General features: G+C 57.3%; 1 protein-coding gene across 4 annotated transcripts; it reads left to right on the forward strand.

Annotated features, from left to right (window-relative positions):
* The first annotated feature begins 1,015 nt into the window (after nucleotides 1–1,015).
* GTF3C5 (general transcription factor IIIC subunit 5) lies at nucleotides 1,016–19,877 on the forward strand. 4 transcript variants are annotated; one of them, XM_061433977.1, is made up of 12 exons: nucleotides 1,016–1,449; nucleotides 7,632–7,851; nucleotides 9,031–9,229; nucleotides 13,141–13,336; nucleotides 14,170–14,274; nucleotides 15,490–15,604; nucleotides 15,814–15,873; nucleotides 16,046–16,126; nucleotides 16,295–16,416; nucleotides 17,430–17,512; nucleotides 18,331–18,473; nucleotides 19,275–19,877. In XM_061433977.1, exons 1-12 carry the CDS (start codon nucleotides 1,297–1,299, stop codon nucleotides 19,433–19,435), a joined length of 1,638 nt encoding a protein of 545 aa, XP_061289961.1. In that variant the 5' UTR covers nucleotides 1,016–1,296; the 3' UTR covers nucleotides 19,436–19,877. The 4 variants fall into 4 exon arrangements, with proteins under 4 accessions (XP_061289961.1, XP_061289962.1, XP_061289963.1 ...); XM_061433978.1 differs by having other exon boundaries at nucleotides 16,319–16,416; XM_061433979.1 differs by lacking the exon at nucleotides 15,814–15,873.
* The last annotated feature ends 834 nt before the right edge of the window (nucleotides 19,878–20,711 follow it).

Below are 20,711 nucleotides of genomic sequence, written 5' to 3' on the forward strand. Positions count from 1 at the left end.
GCGACTTTCACTTCGTTAGTTTATCTGAATCCACTTTTGCCTTTTCTGGTCTATTCTCTACACAACAGCCATGGTCTTTTATACGCATAAGTCAGGTTCTGGTACTTCCTGCATAAAACCCCTCAAGGGGTCTCCATCGCACTCAGAAAAAGCCAATCTGTTACGCACATCCTTTACAGGATCTGTCTGGCCTATGTCTACCTCTGACCCTTCATCTCCCCACCACACACACTTTTCTCCCTATAGTTTTTGTCCTCGTAATTCTCTAGAATGGCCCCTGGCCCCTTGGTTCCTCTTCTTCCACACAGCTGCTCACTTAACGCTTCACAACAGGCACTAAATAACTCTTAGGAAACAAAGGACAGAGGCCTGCATTCTGCCCCAGCTGAGGGGTGAGTGGGGGGCACTTCCAGGTTTTCCCTGTGTGGAGGTGGACGAGCACTCAAGGCGCAATTCCCAGGAGTTTCCTGGCGACCTAGTGGCGATCTTAGGCTTCTTCTGGGCTTTCAGCTGAACACTGAGATCCTGAAAGGCGTGCAGAATGGCAAAAAAAAAAAAAAACAACCCTCAAAGCACAATTCTCTCGCTCTCGCTATTTCCAGACTGAACTCCTCGTGGCCTCTGTCTTCGGAGGGCCAGCAGGAGTGGGGTCGGGTTGGGCGGGGGTGGCGGGGTGGGGGCTGGGGGGTGGGTCCCAGCCCCTCAAGAAACCTCTTGAGGTGAGCGTCCGGAAACCAATTCATTACTGGGACCTGCCCGCCTAAGAAGACACACCGGAAGTCCGCTGCGAACCCGCCCTCGAGCTGTCAGTGGGAGGAATTGGAGGAAGGGGCGGGGACCCGCCTATGACTGGTTTATTATTGGCAGAAAGGAAACCGGAAGGAGGGGGCCGGAACCCGGCTTCCTCTCGGCTCCTCATTGGCTAAAAGACTGGGCGTGGCCCTCTGGTTCTCATTGGTTAAAGTCTCACTGGGCGTATCTTACACGTCCTCCGGGTCCCTCGCGGGTTGGTTGATGAGATTGGCCTCTACCCCGCCCCTCGGGCGCCTCAGCTTATTATTTTACACAGAGGTTGGGCGTCCGCGCGGTCGTTTGCCGCCCAGCCTCCGGTATTCTTAGCGCCGTCCTACTCGAAGGCTTCGAGCCTCACGGAACTCAGGGATATAGACTACAGGCGAGCGGGGAGGGGTCCCCGGAACGATTCCTTCGCGGAACCATTGAGACGAGGCTTCCAGGAGCGTGTGGAGGGGACGTTCTCCCCCCACCCCCGCGGTGGGCCTGACTGGACTGGCAGGGATGGCGGCGGCGGCGGCAGACGCTCGGCCGGGCGCCGCCATCCCGGTGGAGCTGCGGCGCGAGAGGCGCATGGTGTGTGTGGAGTACCCGGGCGTGGTGCGCGACGTGTCCAAGATGCTGCGGACCTTGGGCGGCGAGGAAGGCGTCTCCCGGGTGAGGAGTCCCCAGGGGAGCACTGAGTCGCGGGACTGCGGCTGAGGGGAGAGACCACCCCGGGAGGGATCTGAGGTTGCCTTGGCAACGGAGCTCCAGGAGGTTCTGGAGCGGGCACGGGGCGGGGGTCTGATATGGGGGCTGCCGGGCGTAGACTGATTTCCCCTAGGATCTGAGGGAAGAGGGACTTCCTTGGTGGCCCAGTGGCAAAGAATCCGCCTGCAGAGCAGGAGACGCGCCTTTCGAAGATCTCTGGAGAAGGAAGTGGCAACCCACTCCAGTGTTCTTGCCTGAAAAGTCCCATGGACAGAGGAGGCCAGCGGGCTGCAGTCCATGGGGGTCGCAAAGAGTCAGACCGACCGAGCGACACAACAACAGACCTACATGAGAAGGGGAGGAGGGATTATGTTATTAGAGTTGAAGTGTAGTAATGTATGTGTGTTAGGCACACCGACTCTTTGCGACCCCACGGACTGTAGCCCGCCTGGCTTCTCTTCTGTCCATGGAATTCTCCAGGCAAGAATACTGGAGTGGATTGCCATTCTCTTCTCCGGAGAACTTCCCAACCCAGGGATCGGACTCTGGTCTCCTGCAGATTTGTTCTGCACCAGCTATATTTCTAGGTTCTTTACCTACATTGGCATCGCATCAGAACCCTGCCAGGTAGGGACTGTGGTTGTCCAGATTTTACAGGAAAACTGAAAAACTGCTTGTTCAAGTTCACCCAGCAAACAGTGGAGCTGGGATGAATTCTTTACCTGGTGCAAAGCTGTATGTCAGTGACTTAAATGCACCAGGTCTTGAAGTGTCTCTGTTTTAGAGAGTCCTTCCCTGACTGCCCTTACTAAAGTGGCTGCTAGCAGTTCACCTGCTAATTCCAGTCTCAAGTTGTGTGTTAGAGTCTTTATTGTCTGTCTCGGAGAAGGCGATGGCACCCCACTCCAGTACTCTCGCCTGGAAAATCCCATGAACGGAGGAGCCTGGTGGGCTGCAGTCCATGGGGTCGCTGGGAGTCGGACATGACTGAGCGACTTCACTTTCACTTTTCACTTGCATGCATTGGAGAAGGAAATGGCAACCCACTCCAGTGTTCTTGCCTGGAGAATCCCAGGGACGGGGAGCCTGGTGGGCTGCCATCTATGGGGTCGCTGGGAGTCGGACACGACTGAGCGACTTAGCAGCAGCAGCAGCATTGTCTGTCTTGGACCCTTGGTTCTGAGATGATCAGCTCTGGTGGGTCCTGGTCTCTCTGGATCACTCTTGTCATCCGAACGTCCCTAATTGTGCCTGCTTCCAAAATATTGTTTGAATGCATGATTGAATCTTCACAACCATCTAGTGAGTTCAGTTCAGTCACTCAGTCATGTCCGACTCTTTGTGAACCACATAGTCAAAGGCTTTCACATAGTCAATAAAGCAGAAATAGATGTTTTTGTGGAACTCTCTTGCTTTTTTGATGATCCACCGAATGGTGGCAATTTGATCTCTGGTTCCTCTGCTTTTCTAAATCCAGCTTGAACATCTGGAAGTTCACTGTTCATGTACTGTTGAAGCCTTGCTTGGAGAATTTTGAGCATTACTTTACTAGTGTGTGAGATGAGTGCAATTGTGCGGTAGTTTGAGCATTCTTTGGCATTGCCTTTCTTAGAGATTGGAATGAAAACTGACCTTTTCCAGTCCTGTAGCCACTGCTCAGTTTTCCAAATTAGCTGGCATATTGAGTGCAGCACTTTCACAGCATCATTTTTAGGATTTGAAATAGCTCAACTGGAATTCCATCACCTCTAGCTTTGTTCATAGTGATGCTTCCTAAGGCCCACTTGACTTTACATTCCAGGATGTCTGGCTCTAGGTGAGTGATCATACCATTGTGATTATCTGGGTTGTGAAGATCTTTTTTTGTATAGTTCTTCTGTGTATCCTTGCTGCTGCTACTGCTGCTAAGTTGCTTCAGTCGTGTCTGACTCTGTGTGATCCCATAGACGGCAGCCCACCAGGCTCCCTCGTCCCTGGGATTCTCCAGGCAAGAACACTGGAGTGGGTTGCCATTTCCTTCTCCAGAGCATGAAAGTGAAAAGTGAAAGTGAAGTCGATCAGTCATGTCCAACTCTTAGCGACCCCATGGACTGCAGCCTACCAGGCTCCTCCGTCCATGGGATTTTCCAGGCGAGAGTACTGGAGTGGGGTGCCATCGCCTTCCTCTTCTTAATATCTTCTGCTTCTGTTAGGTCCATACCATTTCTGTCCTTTATTGTGCCCGTCTTTGCATGAAATGTTCCCTTGGTATCTTTAATTTTCTTGAAGAGATCTCTAGTCTTTCCCGTTCTATTGTTTTCCTCCATTTCTTTGCATTGATCGCTGAGGAAGGCTTTCTTATCTCTCCTTTGGAACTCTGCATTCAAATGGGTATATCTTTCCTTTTCTCCTCTGCTTTTCGCTTCTCTCCTTTTCACAACTATTTGAAGGCCTTCTCAGACAGCCACTTTGCTTTTTTGCATTTCTTTTTCTTGGGGATGGTCTTGATCCCTGTCTCCTGTACAGTGTCATGAACATCTGTCCATAATTCTTCAGGCACTCTGTCAGATCTAATCCTTTGAATCTATTTCTCACTTCCACTGTATAATTGTAAGGGATTTGATTTAGGTCATACCTGAATGGTCTAGTGGTTTTCCCTACTTTCTTCAATTTAAGTCTGAATTTGGCAATAAGGAGTTCATGATCTGAGCCACAGTCAGCTCCCAGTCTTGTTTTTGCTGACTGTACAGAGCTTCTCCATCTTTGGCTGCAAAGAATATAATCAGTCGATTTTGGTATTGACCATCTGGTGATGTACATGTGTAGAATTTTCTCTTGTGTTGTTGGAAGAGGGTGTTTGCTATGACCAGTGCATTCTCTTGGTAAAACTCTATTAGCCTTTGCCCTGCTTCATTCTGTACTCCAAGGCCAAATTTGCCTGTTACTCCAGGTATCTCTTGACTTCCTACTTTTGCATTCCAGTCCCCTATCATGAAAAGGACATCTTTTTGGGGTGTTAGTTCTAGAAGGTCTTGTAGGTCTTCATAGAACCGTTCAACTTCAGCTTCTTCAGCATTACTGGTTGGGGCATAGACTTGGATTACTGTGATATTGAATGGTTTGCCTTGGAAACAAACAGAGATCATTCTGTCGTTTTTGAGATTGCATCCAAATACTGCATTTTGGACTCTTTTGTTGACCATGATGGCTACTCCATTTCTTCTGAGGGATTCCTGCCCACAGTAGTAGATATAATGGTCATCTGAGTTAAATTCACGCATTCCAGTCCATTTTAGTTCGCTAATTCCTAAAATGTCGATGTTCACTCTTGCCCTCTCCTGTTTGAGCACTTCCAATTTGCCTTGATTCATGGACCTGACATTCCAGGTTCCTATGCAATATTACTCTTTACAGCTTCTGACCTTGCTTCTATCACCAGTCACATCCACAATTGGATGCTGTTTTTGCTTTGGCTCCATCCCTTCATTCTTTCTGGAGTTATTTCTCCACACATCTCCAGTAGCATATTGGGCACCTACTGACCTGTGGAATTTATCTTTCAGTGTCCTATTTTTTTGCCTTTTCATACTGCTCATACTGTGGTGCTGGAGAAGACTCTTGAGAGTCCCTTGGACTGCGAGGAGGTCAAACCAATCCATCCTAAAGGAGATCAGTCCTGAGCGTTCATTGAAAGGACTGATGTTGAAGCTGAAACTCCAATATTTTGGCCACCTGATACGAAGAAGTCTTTTCATTTGAAAAGACCCTGATGCTGGGAAGGATTGAAGGCGGGAGGAAAAGGAAGCAACAGAGGATAAGATGGTTGGATGGCATCACCGACTCAATGGACATGAGTTTGGGTAAACTCTGGGAATTGGTGTTGGACAGGGAGGCCTGGCGTGCTGTGGTCCATGGGGTCACAGAGAGTCAGACACGACTGAGCGACTGAACTGAACTGAACTGTTCATGGGGTTCTCAAGGTTTGCCATTCCGTTCTGCAGTGGACCACATTTTGTCAGAACTCTCCACCATGATCCGTCCCTCTTGGGTGGCCTACACAGCATGGGTCATAGTTTTATTGAGTTAGACAAGGCTGTGGTCCATGTGATCAGATTGGTTAGTTTTCTGTGATTGTGGTTTTCATTCTGTCTGCCCTCTGTTGGAGAAGGATAAGAGGTTTACGGAAGCTTCCTGATGGGAGAGACTCACTGTGGGGGAGACTGGGTCTTGTCCTGATGGGCAGGGCCATGCTCAGTAAATCTTTAGTCCAATTTTCTGTTGATGGGCAGGGCTGTGTTCCCTCCCTGTTGTTTGACCTGAGGCCAAACTATGGTGGAGGTGATGAAGATAATGGCACCTCCTTCAGAAGGTCCCGTGCATGCACTGCTGCACTCAGTGCCCCCGACCCTGCAGCAGGCCACCGCCGACCACGTCTCCCCCGGACACTCCCGGGCAAGTCTGGGGCAGTCTCTTGTGGGGTCACGGCTCCTTTCTCCTGGGTACTGGTGCACAAGGTTCTGTTTGTGCCCTCCCAGAGTGTTTCCCAGTGCTGGGTAAGTTATGGCAGCTCTATGTTGGGGTTAATGACAACCTCATCCAAGAGGGCTTATGCCATACCCAGGTCTGCTGCACCCAGAGCCCCTGCCCCTGTGGCAGGCCACTGCTGACCCGGATCTCCTCAGGAGACACTCAAACACAGTTTTGTGAGTTAGGTACCATTATTATGCCCATTTTTTAGGTAAAGACACAGGAAGAAAAGTTGGGTCAAACAAGCCCCTACATAGTACAGTAGGAATTTAAACACATACATGCCTCCCTCTGAAGTCTGAACTCTTAATTCTGCTTCCTCATCCTTTATGAATATTGGAAAGCCTTGAACCTGTCATTGAGCACAGGAGGCTCGTAGCAGCCCAGTCATTCACGTCTTGCTCTCTCACCCTGACTTACTGACTTCCTGTGGCCTTGACAGGGCCTGTACTGCTGCTAACCCCAGGGATGTTTGTACCCAGGTACAGGGTGAGCCCTTTGGGGAAAAGACAGGTCATTCATTCATTACCTTCCTGTTTCTTGTGCACCTACTCTGTGCCAGGCCCGCATCTAGGGTCATTCCCGGCACAGCAGTCTAATAGACCTGTTCCCTGATGATAGGGGCTCTTTTTAACCTTCTTTCCCTAGACGCTTCCTGAACGCCTGCTAAGGGCCAGGCTGTGTCCTGGGTGTTGGGGCGCCAGCAGGTAGATGACCTTGGCCTAGGGGACCTTGTTGGTGCTTTCACATGCACACAGCAGACACTGACTGGTCCCTCTTAGCCCGTGTGGGACAGGCATTCCTGTATGGATGACACAGGTAGCGTGTTTGCCATGACTTAGGTGCCAAGCTAAGTGCCTTATATATATGTTCTGTTAGTCATCGTAAGAATCTGATCAATGGGTCCTCCTATTACCATTTTAAGGAGAAGGAGTCAAGCCTGGAAAGGAGGAGTCACACAAGTCAGGGCCAAGTGTTTGGTACTGATTTCACCTCCTTCGGACCTTGGAACATTTGTAAATGAGGCTGAATACTAGGACCTTTTTGGGTGGGTAGTTCCTGACCCTAGACAAGTCATGAGGGTCCCACCCAGACTCTCCATGGTAGACGCGGGGCTGACACCGCCACGAAGTGCTCCCGGAAGAATGGCGGTTCCCTGCACTGACCAGGCTTTGCTTAACTGGCAGTTATTGTCTCTAACTTTGCTGCTTTACAACCTTTTAGAAGAAAGAAAGAGTTAGTCGCACAGTCGTGTCCAAATCTTTGCAACCCCATGGACAGTAGCCCACCACACTTCTCAGTCCATGAGATGTTCCAGGCAAGAATACTGGAGTGGGTAGCCATTCCCTTCTCTAGGGGATCTTCCTGAGTCAGGAATGAATCCTGGTCTCCCACATTGCAGGCAGACTCTTTACCATCTGAGCCACCAGGGAGGCTTTAGAAAGGAAGAGGCTGTCCTATGTTCTCTACCAGATAAAAGCTGAGATCCTTGGGTTTGGAAAATGAGTCTTTTGGGAATTAAAAGCCTAAAACACAAAACAGAAAAAGCCTCCTGGGTCCCCATCGGGCCTTCACTGAGGGAGGAGCTGCCCGCTCCTCAGCTGGCCTCCGCGTCACTGTCTCCTTTGGCTTCACCACAGATCTACGCAGATGCCACCAAGAGGCTGGAGCTTTACTTCCGGCCCAAGGACCCCTACTGCCACCCCGTGTGTGCCAACCGCTTCAGTACTAACAGCTTGCTGCTCCGGATCAAGCGGAAGACCAGGCGACAGAGTGGGGTGCTGGGGCCTGAGGCTCGCCCCCAGGTCACGTACGACATAGAGAGCCTTGGAGTCATCTCCACCGTCTTCAAATTTCAAGGTAACTGCGAAACGCTTTCTTCCTGTGCTGGGTTATTTCCGGACCTGTGTCCCTCGTGCCTGTGGCGGCTGTGTGGATCATCTGCCCGCGAAGGGGGCCGGGCTGTGCCCAGGCGTGAGGGGAGGGCAGAGCGTGGGCCCCGTCCAGGAGGCAAGGTGCCCTCACTCCAGCCAGCAGCTCCCTGTGGACCCTGGGCTCTTGGCCGCTGGAGTTCTCTGAGACATCTCACGTTTAAAGCCATTTTGTGGGGCCAAAGGAAAAGGTCCACAGGCCTCCAATTTTCAACCCCACCCCCTCCCTCGTATTTGGGGACCTGTGAGTCTTGACCGGTGCTGGTCTTGTCTCCCTTCTGAATCCTTCCCAGATCACTTCAACCCCTTGGGACCTCATGTCCTTTGACCTCTCAGCCAACTAGATGTGTCCTGCAGGGTCTTCACAGGGGTGAGGCGTGGTGTGGGGAGGGGAGTCATGCCTGCCTGAGCCTCCCTGGGTGTGCTTGTCTGACAGTGGGGGCCCTGAGCCCTATAGCCGCCCATGGGGATTCGGGAGATGGTGCTCTCAGAGAGCCAATCCAGGCGCACGGGAAGCACTTGGCGAATAACTAAGTCTGGAGCGTATCTGTGGTGGCTGTTGCAAGTCTAAGGCAGAAACTGAAAAAATTCTGGAAATGAATAATAGAAAGTGTGCAAAAACTAAAACAGGCCTTGGGACCCCCACACGGCGGGTGTTTTGAACGTCCATCGCTGGTGGATGTGTCTTCACCAGAGAGGGCTGTCTTTCCCGGAACGGGGCTCTCCCTGTCATGTGCTTTCCTCTCTCTAACCGAGCCGGCAGTTCCCTGCTCAGTGTGTGTCCTAGACCGGCAGCATCAGCCTCACCTGGAGCATGTCTCAGGTCACGCACGGTGCAGCTCACACATTCCTGACCCGGACTCCGTCCTCAGTGTCATGTAACCCGCCCCTCTCCCCCATAATGTCTCTCCAGGTGACTCGGAGCACCCGGGGCCGAGCTCCCAGAAGCGACTCAAGGGGGGTGGTTTCAGCTCCTGCCACTCTTGCCCAGCAGCCTCTGCCGCAAGACCCCGTCAGCGCCCCCAAGCAGATGTGGGCCTTGCGTGGCAGCTGCCAGCGCCTGGGTGGTGTTAAAGGGCGTCCGCCGCCTGTCCACCTCTCTCCCCAGGGATGTCTGACTTCCAGTACCTGGCGGTGCACACAGAGGCGGACGGCAGGCAGGTGTCCATGTACGACAAGGTGCTCATGCTCAAGCCCCAGAAGGAGAGCTTCTTCCACCAGGACCTGCCGCTCTACATCCCCCCGCCCATCTTCTCCAGGCTGGACACGCCGGTGGACTACTACTACCGCCCAGAGACACAGCACCGGTGAGCGCCCCCTCGGCTGCCGCCCGCAGCTCGGGATCGGGGCAGGGCCCTGTGCTCAGAGGGCTGGACTCTGCCACCCACGGTCAGGGGGCCAGGGCAGCCGGCTCTGCTCAGGCCCATGGCCCCAGTGCCTCCAAAAGCAGAGCAGCTGGTGACCAGGGGAGTCAGGAGCCTGCCCTGGTCCCTGCATCCCACCCAGAGGCCTTGCTTAGGGCTGTCCCCACACCATGGAATGTCGATCAAGATGTCGCCTCAGGACTTGAGGGCCGATCGCCAAAAGTGTGTTCCTGAAAGTGTGGAGAGACAGACCCCTCGTACCCGGGGGCAGAGAACGAGGATGGTTGACTTTTTTAGAAAGCGATCTGGCAGAGTTTATTACAGGTTTATGTTTGGCCATACCACGCGGCTTAGGGGATCTCAGTTCCCTGACCAGGATCGAACCCATGTTCCCTGTAGTGGAAGTATGGAGTCCTAACCACTGGACCACCAGGGAATTCCCCTACTATGGTGTTAAATGTTCTTTCCAGTCGACCAAGTGGTTCTTGTAGGAATTTGTCCCATAGTGATTCCCACCTCGGTGCTCAAAGATACACTGACGAGAGCGTTTCCTGGCTGGTTGTGGGCAGGAAGCTGGGAGGACCTGGTGTAGTGGGAGAGCCCAGGCTGGCGGGGGCCTGTGTTCGGGTTCTGGGCCTGTGATCCCACAAGAGCCCCGACCTCCTGCTCCACCCTCTCCACCTGATAGCAATAGTAACAGTCCCCGTGTCTCTGCATCGTTAGAGAGCTGCATGATGAAGCCCCTGGAAATACTCAGCACAGTGAGTGCCGGCAGAGTGTGATACAGTGGATAAGCGGGTGATGACCAGTCCGTGAATAGGCACCATGCAGTTACTTAAATGATGGCCTGTCTGTGCCAGGGAGGACCACACGGCCTGTACCAGACCGGCTCCATGGGCCGACGTGGCTCATGTCCAGAGAACCTCACTAGAGCAGACTGCATGCTATAAAAATAAACTGAGTGATAACAGAAGCCTGGGAAAACCGGGAAGATTGGGCCCAGACAGTCATCTCTGGAGGGGCGGAAGGACGAGAACCTTCTTTTCCCTCATCAAATATTTCCATCAATGAGCACTGCCTGCCTGGCAGGGCCCAGGCCTCCCCTTGGAGCCGGGGTTGGAGGGAGCATGACAGGTGGCTCTGTATGGGCCCAGCTCGGGAGCCGGTGGAGACGTGGGGTGACTAAGTGGGCGGCGGGGGCCAGTGGGCAGGCGTGTGTCTTGGAGGAGCCAAGTGGGGAGTGGGCTGTTGTGGACCGTGAGTGGGGCATAGCAAGGACTCTTGGGCGGTGTGACCTTTGAAACAGAGCCAGGCAGGTGAAGGTCCGGGGAGGGACGGTGTAGCAGACCCGGGGGCTGCTGCCGGCCCGTGCAGAGGGCTCATCTAGGGGCGTTGTCCCTGAAGCCGAGAGACTGGTGGGTGAGGCTCCTGCACACCCCGCGGAGGAGCTTAGGTTCTGCCCTGAAGAGAAAGGGGAATTGTTCTCTTCCTTCAAAAAATGCATTCTGAGGTGTTCCAAAAGGAGAGGGGGCTGTCTGGACCCCCCACCCACGTCACCAGCTTCAGCCATTCACAGCCTTCCGCTGCTGGCTTCCTCTCCCCCTCTGCCACCCCGGCGTCACAGCGTGTCCTCCAGAAACAAGTCGGCATGCACCTCTGCCGGGAAGGACTAAGGCAGCCACAGCCCTGGCCACAGAGCGAGCGAATGCAGCAGTGTCCATAACGTCATCCTGGCCCCGGATGTCTGCCCCGTTGTCTCTAAGGCAACTTGAGAGCCAGGCGAGCGTCGCCGTCTCTCAGGCCTGTTGAGCCCGTCATCCCACCCCGTCACCCTTTTTTCTGATCGCAGGAGTAAACTGTGCTTGTTAGAAAAGACCATGTTTATAGACATGTTTAACTAAAAAGAATCAAGTCCATCCCCTCCCGCTGAAAACTCTAGCCTGTGCAGTGACAGAGTTTTCTGTGTGTATGTTATACTCGGTATAAGAGTTTTAATTTTTAAAATTTGCATATTTCTAAAATGTTTTAATTATTTTCCTCCCACAAACATTTTACTCCTAAGTCAGAAACAAACACAAATATGTCCAAGAAGAAACTAGAGCACGCCCTCCCCCCACACTGCTGGCCCTGGCGCTGGCTGGCGGCATTGGAGCCACTCCTCTGTCCCCCCGCCTCTGGCAGGGGGACTGGGGGAGAAAGCCAGCTGCCCTGGGACCCACGGGCCCTGTTTTTCTCCTATGTGGTTTATCGATTTTCCGGCACATTGAAAGAACCTGCCTTTTCTCCCAGGGCCGCTATCGATTTTTCTGCTCTGCTGACCTTCCTGGGTACCGAGGACTGGCCGAGGAGGCCTGGCATCCGCCTCACTGGCCTGCCCTGGTCCGGGGAGGTTCACCTTCCTAGATGACCCGTGGACCCCTGACGGGGTCCCTCCTCCTTGAGGCAGTTGAGGTGGGGGGAGCCAGCAGAGACAGCCAGGCAGGGCCCTCTCCCTGCAACTGCCGTCGGGCCTGGAGGGGCCGCCAGGGGCTTTCCTGCTCGGGTGTCTGGGGCTTCAGGGAGCTGTCTTTGAAAACTGGACAAATTCAGGGGGTTTCAGATGGAGTCATGCTTTTGAAAAAAGGCACAGGTTCGATCCCGTCTGTATAATTCTGTTTCCCAAAGTGAAAAATCACTTTGTTGTTCTTTGTAAATATGCAGATGGTGTGTACTCATGGAAAACGAAAGTGAAATGAAAACAGATTTAAAAGGGAATAATCCCCTGTGTGACATCCAGGATGTACTTTGAAAAGTACTTCAAAATAATGGAGTGGGTGGGGTGGGGCCCGGATGGTGTGGAAGTGGCCATGTGATGGCAGTGGTGGGAGCTGATGGGGGGCGTCTGGGGGTCCCTGGGGCTGCTCCCCTGCTTCAGCGAGGCCGGACGCTCCGACTCCCGCCACAGAGGGAGGCACTCGGAGCCTCCCGGGCAGTGTTGGCCGCTGGGTTCCGTGCTCATAAAGGCAGGCCCAGCACGGCTGCTGGCAGCAGAGCGCTTTTTCTTTTTTAATTTGTTTCTAGTTGAAGGATAATTGCTTTACAATATTGTATTGGTTTCTGCTATAAAAACAGAGCCCTTTTTTAAAAACCTATTTTTATTCTTGGCCGCGCCACGTGGTTTGTGGGATCTTAGTTCCCCAACCAGAGATGGAACCGGTGTCCCCTGCAGTGGAAGCAGAGTCCTGTTAGCCTCTTGCTCTGTGATGAGACCATTTGGTAGTATCCGTCCTCCCTTCACTGCAGTATCATTGAGATGCTTCCAAGTCAGGGACTCAGGCTCCATCGCAGGCGGCCAGACAGTGGTCGGTGCCACCACCACCCGCCCAGCCTCCCTGGGCTGGCATCCCAGCTCTGTCGCCTCGAGCTCTGGCTCAAGCAGGTCTCCAACCCCCGTGGCTGCAGGGACTTGTGGAAGTTGGGTCCTTCGTTATGGGAAGATGGAAGGACCGTTTCAAGGGTTAGATGAGTGAGCTGTGACATCAGTAGGCACAGCCGGCAGAGGATCCATGGTTCCTGTGTGGCCGCACCTCCACTGATCCCCACCCCTGCCTGACAGACGCTGGGCTGTTCCCAGCTTCTCACTGGCTGGATGGTGCCGTGACAACTGGACACGGCTGTGAGGTCACCAGCCTCTGGGACGTTGGGCCCAGCTTCAGAGCCTCCCTGAGCTCTCCGACTTGCTGCCCCTTCGCCCCCGGCCAGCACCAAGGCCCTCCCCTCGCCCAGCTTCCAGGGGAAGCACCCAGACGTGGGCTGCCAGTGTCCAGCCAGTCCCACGCCCGGTGCCCTGCCTTCAGCTCTCTCTCTGCCCTTAGGGAAGGCTACAACAATCCTGCCCTCTCGGGCGAGAACCTGATCGGCCTGAGCAGGGCCCGGCGCCCCCACAACGCCATCTTTGTCAACTTTGAGGGAGATGAGGTGCCTGAGCGGCCGATGGAGGCCGCGGTCCAAACGTGGAAGAAGGTCTGCACCAACCCCGTGGACCACAAAGTGGAGGAGGAGCTGAGGAAGGTGCGCCCCGCCCCTCGGCCGCCCGCTGTTCACCCGCTGGGCCCCGTGCTCGTCTCAGACTCGTTTATTAACTCGCGGGAACCGTTCACCTCCAGATGCCATGTCTAAGGCTCTGCCAGTGCACGCCCTGCCTTCCCAAGGCTGAAAGTGTTCTTCAGCCTCCTCCAAGGTCCCCTGGGGGTCAGCGCAGTCCAGGCATGACTGCAGCCTGGAGCTCCGGGGTCCCAGAAACTTCCTTCCTCCAGTTGTTGGCCAGGACACACATCAGCCGGGGCACCTGCTGCGTGCCAGGCCCAGCCCTTCCTCCCCGTTAGAGTCGGCTGGCCAGGTGGCCCTGGGAGGAAGAAGCCTTCCGCCTGGCCCGAGTCACTGGGTCAGGGGACGTGGGGCCACTCTTCTGCGCGCAGCCCAGCCTCCTCGTGGCTTGGGGCCACTCCTGCCCTGACCCTCCTCCACCCGCCAGCCTTCCACAGCCCTCCCCTGGGCTGGGCCATCCCCAGGGCCTCCTCACACCCCAGCTCAGGCCTCTGCCTCTGGGGCTGCTCAGGGTCCTGGAGCTCTGGCCAGGCCCGCTCTGGCCTTTGGTCCTCTGCCTCCCCCGTTACCCTTTGACGGCGCCCCTCGTGGTCCTCCCAGGACACTCGGGCCCAGCTGCACTGGACACGTGCTGGGTGCACAGGCCACTTCCGAGGGGGGGACGAGCAAGCGCGCGGTGGCTCTTGCAGGCAGCTCCCCACCGGCTGCCCCTCCTCTGGGGCCGGACCCTGCAGGGGGCCCTGGGGCTGGCGGGCAAGCTGCCTGCCCTCCTCTCAGCCTCTGCTTTGCCCCTCCAGCTGTTTGACATCCGTCCCATCTGGTCACGCAACGCCCTCAAGGCCAACATCAGCGTCCACCCCGACAAGCTCAAGATCTTGCTGCCCTTTGTGGCCTATTACATGGTAAGGGTCTGCCTACCACCCTGGGTTCCTGGCAGGGTCATCCTGAGCCCAGCACCCGCTGGACGGCTTGTTACCGCCCCTGCAGAGGCCCTCCCCAGCCTCCACGGTCACATGTTAGCCACACTGGGGTAACTGTGGGATTCAAGACTGATTACGTAACTTGGAAATAAAGGGATTGTACGTTTTTAATGGCCTTGAGCTGAGAGCTTTCCAGGACCAGGGGCTGTGGTAAGTGCTGTGTGCACAGCCTCTTTCTTCTCTGCTGGCGCGGCAGCAGGGGCATTGTTCTGGTGAGGATGCTAGGCTTGGCCTGGGAGCTCGACATGCCAGCGTCCTGCAGCCAGCATGTGGCAGAGCTCCTGGGGGCCTGCCCACAGTGCCGCCTGCGTTCACTCATTCTCCCGGGTCGAGTGGGCTTCAGTGTGCAGCAGATGTACCTCGGACTGAGTCCAAGAGGGCACGGAGATGGGGGTGTCATTGTCAAGATTCCCCAAGGGCCCACCAGGAGGCACTCCTGCCGGCCAGGGGTTGAACGTGGGGCCCTGCGAGGGCAGGCAGACGATGTGACTGTGATGGCAGGGAGGGTGGGGGTGTGGGGGCGGGCAGCACAGATGGCTCGTCCCTCCTGGGCCTAGACCCATCCTCACGGAGCTGCCTTTCAGCCTGGGCTCTCTGGACACGGGGCCTCAGAGCCTCCTGTCCGTCAGGATAGTTGTGATGGTTCGCAGGCTCTTCCTCTGTGCCAGGCGCTGTGCCAAGGGCGCCAGGGTCACCGTCTCCTTTTGTCGTTGCTGTTCAGTCACTCATTCGCGTCCAACTGTTTGCAGCCCCACGGACTGCAGCACGCCAGGCTTCCCTGTACTTTACCATCTCTCAGAATTTGCTCAAACTCATGTCCATTGAGTCAGTGATGCCATCCAACCATCTCATCCTGTCTTCCCCTTCTCCTGCCTTCAGTCTTTCCCAGCATCAGGGTCTTTTCCAATGAGTTGGCTTTTCGCATCAGGTGGACAAAGTATTGGAGCTTCAGCTTTAATACTCCTTTAATCCTCCCCAAAATGCCCTCTGACAGGAAGACCAAGGTTTGGAAGGGTCAGGTGACACATTCCAGGAGACAGAGCCACATGTGCAAGTTTGCGGGGCGGGGCCTGCATCTCAGGGGAGCCGAGGATCAGCCTGAACCTCACTTTGCACCTCCACCCTGTCTGTCTCCAGATAACAGGCCCCTGGAGAAGCCTGTGGATTCGATTTGGATATGACCCCCGAAAACGCCCAGAGGCCAAGATTTATCAAGTGCTTGACTTCCGAATCCGATGTGGAATGAAATACGGTAAACAATTACTGAAGCCTTTGCTTTCCTTTCCCTTCCTAGCGTTGCATTTGCAGCATTCTCTTGGGTAATGAGAATAGATCCGCACGGAGAGGATAAACGCCTTCTGCCCTCGGCGGGCTTGTTGGAGGCGGGCTGGCGCAGACCCGAGGACCGAGCTCGTCCTGGCCCCGTGGTGCCGCTCTAGCGGTCCTTCTGTTCTTCCACAGTTACTTGTGGCTCCTGCCGTGCAGGCCAGGCGTCCGGTCAGTGTCCGTCCCCCGCCTGCGGTGAGTCCCCCGCACACCAAGCAGCGAGACACGGCGGCTCCTGTCTCTCCAGCTCGGGGCCTGTGCCCCTCTCTCAGGAGCCACCCCTGGGAGCCCTGGTGCACCTGTGGTGCAGGCCGCGCTGTCAGGGGCTCTGCACCCCCTAGCCTGACGCGCCCGCCCTCTCCGGCAGGTTACGCCCCCAGCGACATGCCCGTCAAGGCCAAGCGCAGCACCTACAACTACAGCCTCCCCATCACCGTCAAAAAGACCAGTAAGGGCCTCGGGCTCCCTTGCAGAGCAGGCACCGGGAAAGAGGGGCATCCAGACTGCGGGAGGGCAGGGGCCTCCCAAAGGGTCACTCCAGGGCCCTGCTGGCCAGCGCGCCCCAGGGTGGGAGGGGGAGGTTGCGGGGCGGGAGAAATACCCCCCTGTATTCCAGACCCCTGCCGTGGTCCCCTCGCAGCCAGCCAGCTCGTTACCATGCGTGACCTGAAGCAAGGCCTGGGCCCCTCGGGGTCGGCCTCCGCACAGAAGTCGAGTCCCAACAAGTACAAGCTCAAGGTGGGCGTCCGCGGGCTGCCTGCCCGGGCGAGAGGGAGGGGTGGGTGGAGCGGCGGGCCCTCCCCTGAAGGCTGGGCCCCACTGCCCACGCTGGGCCTCGCCTGTGACATGGGGAGGCTCTGACGGAGGAGGCCCTGCCCTTCCAGTCCCTTCACCTGACTCCCCTCTCCCAGCACTGCCTCCAAACACAACTCAGGATGCGAGCACCCGGGGCGGAGGTATTGACCACCAGGGCACATCCGTCTCAGGGAGGGTCTTAGACACCAGCAGCCACGTGTACTGCCCTCTGAGTCGGGCCCTGAGGCCCCTCGGGCAGGGTGAGACTGAGGGCTGTGAGCCCAGAGCCACAGCAGACCACCTGCACCCAGCCGTGGGCTGGATGGGGGCTGCCCTCCCAGGCCCGGGCCTCCTTAGCACAGCCACCCAGCAGAGGCAGCGACGTCCCAAGGCCTGACGTGAGCTGCTCCAGGCCTGGGGGGGTGTCCCGGGCCACAGAGGGCTGGGGCCAGCTATATGCCCGCAGGGTCCATCTCCTCTCTCCTCAGGGTGGGAGCCTGCATCCTCACCTGAGTGGCCATCTGCCTTCGGGAACCTCATTTTAGGCCGTAGTCCCCACCTCTGGAACTGGTCTGCAGCTCTCCCTAAGATGACCAATTAGGAGAAGTGAGGAGGCAAGGAGGCACTGAGGCAGAGCCCGACCCCAGTGGGGCCTCCCCACTAGACGCGCCTGGCTGGTCTTGTGGGCGGCTCTAGGGTCCCGAGAGGCCTGGCTGCTTCCACCCCCATCAGCACCGGGGGAATCACAGCTTATGTCCTACTGACCTGCCCCGGCCTCTGACCCGTCCACCCACCTGAATCCAGAGAGGAGAGCCAAGCCTGCCAGGTCTCAGGGCTGGCACAGGCCGCTGCCCTGGAAGAGGCCCCGGGGAGCTGCCCCCTGCAGGGTCTCCAGCGCCCTCCACCTCTGGGATGCTCCCCTGACCTTCCCGGCTCGTCTCGGCCCTCATTTCCAGGACTCGGTGTACATCTTCCAGGAGGGGGCCCTGCCGCCATACCGACAGATGTTCTACCAGTTCTGTGACCTGAACGTGGAGGAGTACGTACCTGAGGGTACCGAGGCGGGGACCGGGGCACTCGGGTGCAGAGCAGAGAAACTGCCAGGAACTGTCCTGCCTCTCTTCCCTTTCACGTCCCCCTCAGGGGACGGCTGGCCCCTGGGAGCGAGTGCTGCCGGCCCTCCTCGCCTGGGTGCCGCGCGGCACCCAGCAGCGGCTTCCTGGGTCCCCCGTGGACCACCCTGCCCCCAAGCAGCCAGCCGTGCTGGGTGCAGAGCATGGCGCTGGGCTGGGGTCTTTGTCTTCCTCCGCCGTGGCCCGCACAAGGTTTCCTGACATGTTCCCAGTCCCCAGAGCTGACAGAATCCCAGACATTTTTAACCCAGCTGTTCCCAGTGATGTTTAGAAAGCTGGGGGAGGGATGCTGGCCTGGAGGGGCAGCTTACTCCAGGTTGGAGTCCAGCGAGCGGCTTTCGAGGAGGCCCTTTGCGACCGCGCTTATCCACAGGACAGCGCTCTGAGTGCTGTTTTTCTGAGCACACCAGCTCTGCCGAAACTGCTTACTGGCACCTGTGAGCAGAGATCCCCCCCCCGCCCACCCCAGACCTTTGAGCAGAGACGCCCCCATCCCAGAACTTTGAGCAAAACTCCACCTCAGATCTTTGAGCAGAGACCCCCCCAACCCCAGAACTTTGAGCGGACCCCCACCTTGGATGTTTGAGTAGACCCCCACCCCAGAACTTTGAGCAGAGACCCCCCAGAACTTTGAGCAGAGACCCACAGCCTGGACCTTTGAGCAGAGACTTCCCCACCACCTTTGAGCTGAGACCCACCCCCAACCTTTGTCTCCGACACCCAGGCTGCAGAGAGTCATTCACCGCAACGACGGGGCGGAGAGCTCCTGCACCGAGCGCGATGGCTGGTGCCTCCCCAAGACCACAGACGAGCTGAGGGACACCATGTCCCTCATGATCCGGCAGACCATCCGCTCCAAGAGGCCTGGTGAGAGCGGCTCACCCCGCGTGCTGTGGGCCCCCCCAGGGCCAGAGCAGGCATCCCTCAAGGACCTGCTCTGCAGGAAACCTCACCCAGTGGGAGCCAGGAGCCAGCATCCCCCCCAATCCCTGCCCCCGGCGGTCCCAAGGCGCTCAGCCCTGGGGGTCCAGGCAGGAGCCGGGCCCAGAAGAGTGGGGCTGGGGCTGCCCTCGGGGCTGCCACTTCACGCGCCAACCTCACCCTGCATCCTGTGACCACTGTGGGCAGGTTGCTCCTGTCGCTCCTGGGGGCGGGGGCCCTGTTGCCATGCCCTGCCTGCCCCTCCCCCGGGCGTGGGGCGGGGAGTGACCCCTGTGCTGCCGTGCAGCTCTGATGGAGCTGGGGGAGAGTAAGGGAAAGGACCCCTCTCTGGGGTTCCTTCCAGGCTTGGGGTGGGGGCGTCCCAGATCACCGACCCCCACAGAGCTGCCGAGAGCCGGGGCTCTCAGCCTCCCCCAGGACGCGGGCCCCTCTGAGCGCCCAGTCGGGGAAAGGCAGCGTAGGCCCACTCCTGCGGGGTCCCCTGGACTCAGGAGCTGCCTGGGGCTGCTCTGGGGAGGTTCCCAAGGCCCTGGGCATGTGTTGCTCTGAGGTGCTGGTTAAATGAGTCCGGGTCCACCAGCCATCCTACTTCCTGGAGCAGCTTCAGACTGGAGCCCCAGCCCCTGAATTTGTAGACAGGCCCCCTGGGGCTGAGCCCAGGGACGGCCGGTGCAGGGGCTGCCCAGGCCAGCATCAGGACACACCCGGCCTGGTCTCTGGGCCCAGCTCTCTTCTCCAGCCCGACCAAAGCGGACAGTGGGAAAGAGCAGCTGACTGGCGAGTCCGGGGAAGATGAGGAGGAGGAGGACGACGAGGAGGAGGAGGAGTTCAAGCCGTCCGATGGGAGCGAGAACGAGATGGAGACGGAGATCCTGGACTACGTGTAATGCAGCCCTGGGCCCTCAGCCAGGCCCCCAGCCCAGGCCGCTGTCCAGGCCCGATGAGGGGTCCAGGACACGCCAGGGACCCCAGCGCCATCTGCAGCAGCCAGCACAGCCCTAGGCGGCCTGTCTGAGGAGAGCAGCTGGGTGCGCTGGCCCTGGTCCCACCCAGGCTGCCCCCTGGCTCCGGGTGCCTGTGCCCGGCCTCGCCAGCCCAGCGCCCTGCCCCGCCCCTGGCTGAGACCAGCGTGAGCTGGCGGTGGGGATGGTGCGGCCCGGGAGGGGCCGGCCTGGCTGGGGTCAGACTGGAGGTGAGGGCGGCGCGGGGACCCTGGTCCAGGTCACGGTGGCGAAGACTGTCCTTAGTGTTAGACCCCATCCGTTGGGGTGACCTGGCAAAGGGCAGGCCCAGCTGGAACTGTCCTCATTAAAGACATTTCCCCAAGGAGTCTTGGTGTCTTCGTGTGGGTGTCAGAACCCGAGAGGGGTTTTCTCTGGCCTCGGGGCTTGGGCTCCAGCTGGACGTCATTTGTCCCTTCACTTGCTCGTTGGTGCCCTGATGTTGGCAATGCTGGGATGGCTGAGAACAGGCCGGGTGCCCCTCGGCAGGTGGGCCAGGCAAGAGCAGCCTCAGAGGGCGCTCCAGCCGCACGCTCACCCCTTCCTGTTCCACAAGGACGTGTTACGGAGGGGTTCCCGGGGATGATGCTGTTGTCTCAGTACTGCCTGGTGGGAAACCAGAGGGCAAGCAGGTCCCTGGGTGGGGCCGAACCTTGGGGGACACACCCCGCATGCTGCCCCAGCCAGAGGGGAGCCCATCGCCCCGCCTCAGCCAGAAGCAGCTGTTCCCAAGGGCAGGCCGGGCTGCCCCCCGCCCCTCATGTCTGCAAGGTTTTCCCGCAGGCCCCAGTCCTGGCCGGTGGATCTCAGCTGGGACTTGTCCCACCTCTCCTGAGCCATGCTGCCTAGCTCAGACCTCAGGGGAGAGGGTCTGGGTTCTGGCCCCCCGCCAGGAAGCCACCTCAGTTCCTGTGCAGAGCTGAGAAAGGCACGCTTGGGGCAGGCAAGCACCCTGCCTCTGCAGCTCAGCCCCACGGTTCCCAGAGCCCGCCTGCCGTGTGCCAGACTGCATGGCCTTGCCAGGTTCTCGACAACGGCTCAGTCATTCTCAGCTTAGAAACCTGCATGCCTACACCACCACCCCCTTTAAATAGCATTTTATCTATGGAAAAGAGCAAATGTACATGAAAATACTGCATATTGTATAAAAAGCCCCAGTTGC

This window comes from Bos javanicus, chromosome 11 (assembly GCF_032452875.1).
Source record: "Bos javanicus breed banteng chromosome 11, ARS-OSU_banteng_1.0, whole genome shotgun sequence".
Classification (NCBI taxonomy): domain Eukaryota; kingdom Metazoa; phylum Chordata; class Mammalia; order Artiodactyla; family Bovidae; genus Bos; species Bos javanicus.